The 6699-nt window shown below is 34.3% G+C and overlaps 1 protein-coding gene across 1 annotated transcript; it reads right to left on the bottom strand.

Moving 5' to 3' along the window:
* Positions 1-2282: 2282 nt before the first annotated feature.
* Positions 2283-3194, bottom strand: LOC122310311 (zinc finger BED domain-containing protein RICESLEEPER 2-like). The gene has a single exon (XM_043124206.1). It carries the CDS (start codon positions 3192-3194, stop codon positions 2283-2285), a length of 912 nt encoding a protein of 303 aa, XP_042980140.1.
* Between the last annotated feature and the right edge of the window lie 3505 nt (positions 3195-6699).

Genomic DNA, 6699 nt, shown 5'->3' on the forward strand with positions numbered 1-6699 from the left:
TATTTTATTTTTCCTTTTTATTTTTTTTTTGTATTTTTCTTAAGTTAAAACAATGTTGCTTTATATGGCCAAGAATACCACAAAAATGAAAAGTAGGAGTAAACTTACCTTCGGGCTTACCTTGGTTGGGCTTCTTTGTCATTGATCTATCATGTGAGGCTCTTGAAACATGAGGTTTTGACACGGCCTTCTTTGAAACTTTCTCATATTGACTTCCTTTAACAAAAATGATATCTTTTGATGAAGTGGCAGTAGATGATGAGCCTTTAAGTTCCATTCCTTGGGAAGTCATATACCCCAAACCCGTGTGATCACAACTAGATTTTTGAAAACTTAATATCTCTTCTAATTTATGTGTTGCTGTTTTTTGTTTGCACTTCTGAAACTTTTTCAATTCTTTTTCTAGTGCAACCTTTTGATATTTTACTATTGATATTTCAACACTAAAAATTTTTAATGGCTCAGAAAGATTGTTTTTTTCATTCTCCATAGCAGTAAATCTATTGTACAGCTTCTTGTTGAGTTTCTTTAATTTGATCATTTCTTCATACACATCATTGTATGCTTCTTGTAAACTTAATTCTTGGTCAGCATCAACAAGTGATACATATGAATCACTTTAATCATAACCACTTTCAGATTTTGTTAGTGCAACATCAGAAAAATCATTCACAATAGTAGGAAAAGTTATAAAATATTTTTCATCATTAGATGATGAGGTTGGACTTTTAGAATCTGAACTGTCACTAAGTGTGACATTCAATACTTTTCCTTTTTTTTTTTTTCTTAAAGTTTGGACATTCAACTCTTATGTGACCATATCCTAAACATTCATGACATTTAACTTTGTCATTTTTCTCAAATTTATCTTTATTCCGATTTTTAGACTCATTTATCTTTACAGAAAACTCCTTATATTGCTTTTGTTTTCCATTAGCTTTCTTATAAAATAAGAATTTTCTGAATTTCCTTACAATGAGATCTATATCATCATCGAAGTGTGGCAGGACATACAATGTCGTCGACATGATCTACAAGGGAACGGATCATATTCGAATGAATGAACCACTCTCTGATGCCAATTGAAATTCTCCAAGTTCTCCTGTAAAATCACGAAATTGTCTACTAATTTCTTTAAACAAATTTGTTAGATCTCAATATTATGATTATTAAACGAATCAAATACTTAAAGAAAATAATCAAACTTGCAAGATACAACGATTGGTTACGAAGAAAAACTCTTTAAAGAACTCTTTAAAGGTAAAATCCTACGGGGTAGCCAAACGCAGGAAAGTCAATCTTATTGTTTAAAAATCAATTACAATTAATTCTCAATTACAAAACTTTTGTAACTTGACTCTCTTACTTGTCCAAACAAATGACACATTTGTCTTCTACCACAGTACCAGCTAGAACCTCTAGCGATTTTCAAACTATTGACTTCCCTCCTGAAACTCCAATGGCTGAAATCCAATCAATGATCATTTACACTTGAAACATGATCATACACAAAGAGAGATCACAAATATGAAAATTACTACGGAATTTTTTCACCAAAATATGCACTAGAAAGTGTTTTAGAAAATATGTAAATCTGAATCTTTACAGATCCTAACCAATAGGATCTCTTAAACAAACAATCTGGAAAGAGTTCCAGTTAAAGTAGGATTCTACTGACGGATAGAATTTGTCGCGAGAACTTCTCCTGATGAATTGTTGACATTGATTACTATTCAGCTTCTGTTCTGGATAAATACAGATTCTCATGTACTCGATTTTTACCTCAATGACTTATCTAAATAACCTCTAAGACTTCTAGATAGACTTAATATTGTTTAAAGATAAATCAATAATTATTTTACATTCATCTAACAATCTCAAATATAATGATAAAATAAGTCTTATCATATAATCATCTAATCCTAACCAATTTTTGCCTTTACACACACAACCCCCAATACTGAATGCAAACTTAGAAGCAACAGTAAAGATGAGAATGGCCGACACATCTAGTGCTATATTGGCAAGGACAGGATATTTACTTGAGTTCACCTTCCACCATATTAGAATATCAAAGTTAGATGTCAATCCTTCATCAAGGCCTCCAATGAAATAATGATCCAATTCTAATTTAGACTCTACAATACCTTTTGATGCTTGATATTGGTGATACCTACTAAAAAGATCATCCTCATCAACATAAGAAGTGTTGATTTGGGTCTCACCAACACTTCATTGGCCCCTACTTGATTATTGATTATATAACTGCTCAATGATTCCTTTTAGTAGTGCAACAAGCTCGGATGCTCACCGGGGCCAAGAAAGTCAATAAACCAAAACTCCAAAACTTCCAATTTGGAGCGTGGGTCAAGCATAGTTGCAATGAACAAGATTTTGTTCACCTTCTCAAAATCACCCCAATAGTTATTATATTTCAATAGCATCCTCTCTGACATGATTGCCAACTTCTTATCAACACTTTGAGAAAATTTGTTAAGATGCCTATATAGTTTAGCAACTTCTTTAATGAAAAAATTTGAATTTGCATTAGTTGATCTCGAAATCTGTAAAGTGACATCATAGAAAATCTTCAAAAATGATACAAAGGCATCAATGGTTTTCCAATTATCAGATTTTGGTTCCCTCCCTCCAATCTCCAAGAGATGTAGTACAAATTGACCGTATTCATCTTGCATTAGGTCAAAAGTAGCACCATACTTTAGAGCCATAGTCAACATTAGATATGTAGAGTTCCACCTAGTTGGAACATCAAGACAAAGTAGCCCGCCACCCAATATATTTTGCTTGTCAGCACATAACTTGAATTTATCGGGTCTTGCAGGGGAAGACTTCATATACTTCACTGCATTTCGGACCTTCACAACCAACTCATTAACTTCTTTCAACCCTTCATTAACAATGAGATTTAAAATATGTGTACAACATCGTCTATACATAAACTCATTATCCAATACAATACAATTTCTAACTTTGGCCCTTCTTCTCAAATAATCGATAGCAATTTGATTGGAAGATGCATTATTGACAATAATGGTAAATATTTTCTTTATACCCAATTGAAGAATAGATGACTCAATCTCTTCTCCTATTGTTGCCCCTTTATGATTAGAAACTTTTATAAGATTTATTATTCTATTATTCAAGTTCCAATCATTATCAATAAAATGAGCCATGATGCACATATAGTTAAGATTAAATCGATGTCCATAAATCAGTAGTGATGTAAATCTTATAACTAGATGTGATAAATATCCTTGTTAATTTGTCCTTCTCTGACATTTATAACTTCAAACAATCTCGCATAATAGTAATGCAAAAAGGGATTAGAAATCTAGGCTCAATTGTGGCCATAAACTCTTTAAACCCTTGATCTTCGACAACTTTAAATGGAATCTCATCCAAAATTATCATTTTAACTACAACCAATTTTATCTTCTGTTCATTATACTTAGCAAGTCCAACACTAGAATTGCTAGTTGTGCCATCACCCCCATTTCTAGCTCCAGTCGTCTTGGATTGGGGGTTATCCCTTCCAATCCCAATAGCATGAAAGGCTTTACATTTCTCATTACTATACTTCAAGAATGAAGTACTTTATTTTTTAGGATGACATAATAAAACCTTACCATAATAGTTGCACGCCACTATGTAATCCTCATCTTTGATCCTATTAAAATGGTTCCATACTTTAGATTTACCCCGAAATCTTTTTTGTGTGATAAGAGGTCAACCACTAGGACTAGCTATAGGCAGAGGGCTATCCAAACTTGGAGGTATAGAGCTATCCAAATACATCACATCGGGGATTGATGTAGACCACGAAGAAGGTATAGTTGAATTGGGTTCCATCAGTCTCAACTGTAATGAGAGCTAAGACATAAAACTATTATACAATTATAAGGGAAGGTGAACAGAATTTTAGCAAGAAAATATATAAATCTTGTTTTCTTTATCTTATCTCTGACAATGGTGAATCTACCCTTTAATGCAACATATATATGTCCACTTTAAGGAGCACAATTAGATCATGTGAATGGTCAAAAAAAGGAAAATATATATATATATATACATATTCAATTGTGAAGAGCTACTGTTAGGAAATGTCTACTATATATATAAATGCAAATGTTGGATGAACAATATTTTCGTCTAATAATTTTGTTATCGATTTTGCCCCTGCTTTGTTTTCTAAATTTCCATTATGCCGAGCTGAATGTGTATGTTTTTGACCTTGGGTTCTTTTTTCTTTTAAACCAACGAAAATCTCTCTCTCTCTCTCTCTCGGCAGCCATCTCTTTGTTTCTTTCTCCATTAGCTACAACCCTTTCTTTTTAATTTATTTACAGTCGTCATCATCCTCTACAAATCACCGATCATACACTTTTGGGCCATTGGGTTGCAGTTGAGCTCTGTTCTCCATGTGGACGGAAATCATGGCAAAAATTGTTAATGTGTTGGTCTTCATCACCGACTTACAGTTAGGCCCTGTAGTTCTTTAGATCTGTCATAGATCTTCAGCCTTGTTCTCTAGATCTACTTTAGATCTGTTCAGAAGTATGTGCTCATAATTTTTGTATAAACATTCGAGAGGAATGAATACATATATATATAGATATATATATTTTTTTTTATGTATTTGCAGGTGTGGTTGGTGTAGATTTTAGATATTTGGTGAAGAAGAACGCCATGACCGGCTACAAGGAGGAGGTGAGGATGAGGATGGAGGAATGTTCAGTGGTGTGTCCCAAGCCTCGTCGTTTCACAACATCCGAATTTTTTTTCCCATCTTTTACTGTAACCCTATATTTTTCTTTTAGCTTTTCTTTATTTGGTTGTTGGGTGGAGTAGTGGTGGATTGGGTGGCTCGAGTTGTGGAGGCCCATGGTGTCACTGCAAGTGGCTTTGGGTGGCGACGCTATTCATGGCTACACAGATCTGTCCAGATCCAAGAGGAAGAGTGATCCTAGGGGAGGGTAAAGAGATTGCTATGGGTGGTCACATGGGGAGATTTGTGGCGTTGCAATCGAAAAAGCTGGGGCCAGTGGGTGGCTCACAGAGGTAATACAAGGATCTAATGAGATCCGGGAGATAGAGATAGAGTGCTTCGGATAGGGAGAGATAGGACCTGCAGTGGGGAACTCGTCGTTGATGGTGTGCTTGTGGTACTGTTGATTTGCAGAGGAGGTGGCTTGAGGGAGAAATTAGGGAGAGAAATTGTGTGTTTTGGCATGGCTGCGGGGAGAGAAAGAGACAGTCGGATGTTGGGGGGTTCAGCGTGGGGTGCTGTCGTTGATGCTGTAGTAGTGACTACTGGTCGCAGTGGTGGCCGGCGAGGGAAGGGGGAGGCTATTATGGCTAGGGGAATCAGGGTGAGGGAGAGAGAGAGGTGGCTGGACATGCGGGAGTGAGAAGGAAGAAGAAAAGAAGGGAAAAAGGTAGGGTTTGGTGAGTTTTAATCTAGGTCATTCATACTAGGGATTTTAGATCTAATCCAACAGTCAAGATTTAATCATGAGTTTGAGCTACTTTTTATTTTTATGATCACCTTTTTTTTTTTCCCCTTATGGATGGATTTAAAGTCGAATAATAGTATTTTTATATTAGATTTTATCTATAGATCACTTTGATTAATGTGGTATATTAATTATTGTGATTGAAAAATAATAAACAAAGTTATTTTCTTTCGTTGGATAGCTCCATTCTGTAATTAACGGGCGGAATCAAAATGATATTGCTTGTCATCACCTCCATCAAGATTTTTTTTTTATTATCTAAAATCACCAACTCAAAAGTCGAAGACAAAGGAAAGTATAAACATCTGAAGCAATTCCCCCATCTCCGCCAAGAGCATGTGGCTCAGATGGCATGAGACTCAGCCTCCATAAGAGAGATCCTGGGTTCGATCCCCCTCTCCATATCCCCCAATATCAAAAAATAAAAAATAAAAAAATTCCCCCATCTCCCACTAATGGTGGATCATGTGTGTTTCCAAAAGCAATTGAAAAGTCCAAGACAAAGAAAAGTATAAACATCTAAACGTTTTGAATCCATAACATTTCAGAAGGTTTTAGAAATGTAAGAATGTTAGTCGGTAAGGGAAAAGTAGAAATGGACAAAATGGTTAGTTGATTAAAAATGTAGGGACATATTTGAAAATAAATATGTTTGGAATTTGATAATAGAAGCAGGGACAAAATAGGAAGTGAAAGGGAAAGTGGAGAAAAAGTTATTATTTATGTGAAAGGGAGAAGGCTCACCTTTATTAGGTCTTATTTTAAGTTGGTCGGGTTAAAATGGTCGTTAGGTAAATATTGTTATTATTTTATTTGTTTGTTTTGATGTACAATAAATGAAAGTGATTTGAGTCACTTTTTAAGTTTAAAAGCTAATCATATTATACTCACAGGACCCTAGAACATAAATTAAAAAATAAAAAATAAAAAACTTAAAAAATCGTCGGTTCATTATAGACCTAGAACAAAAATTATAATAAAGAAAAAAATTCAAAAAATGATCCAAGCACTCACGAGGTCCTAGAACATAAATTAAGAAAAAAAAATAAAAAAAAGTGAAATAGTAAGAGTAGCTCTGCCTTTACGGATTTGGAACTCAAATTTGATTATTTTACACATTAATAGTTACAAATTTAAAATTATGAAATTTTTGTGTTTTATTAAT

This window comes from Carya illinoinensis, chromosome 5 (genome assembly GCF_018687715.1).
Source record: "Carya illinoinensis cultivar Pawnee chromosome 5, C.illinoinensisPawnee_v1, whole genome shotgun sequence".
Classification (NCBI taxonomy): Eukaryota; Viridiplantae; Streptophyta; class Magnoliopsida; order Fagales; family Juglandaceae; genus Carya; species Carya illinoinensis.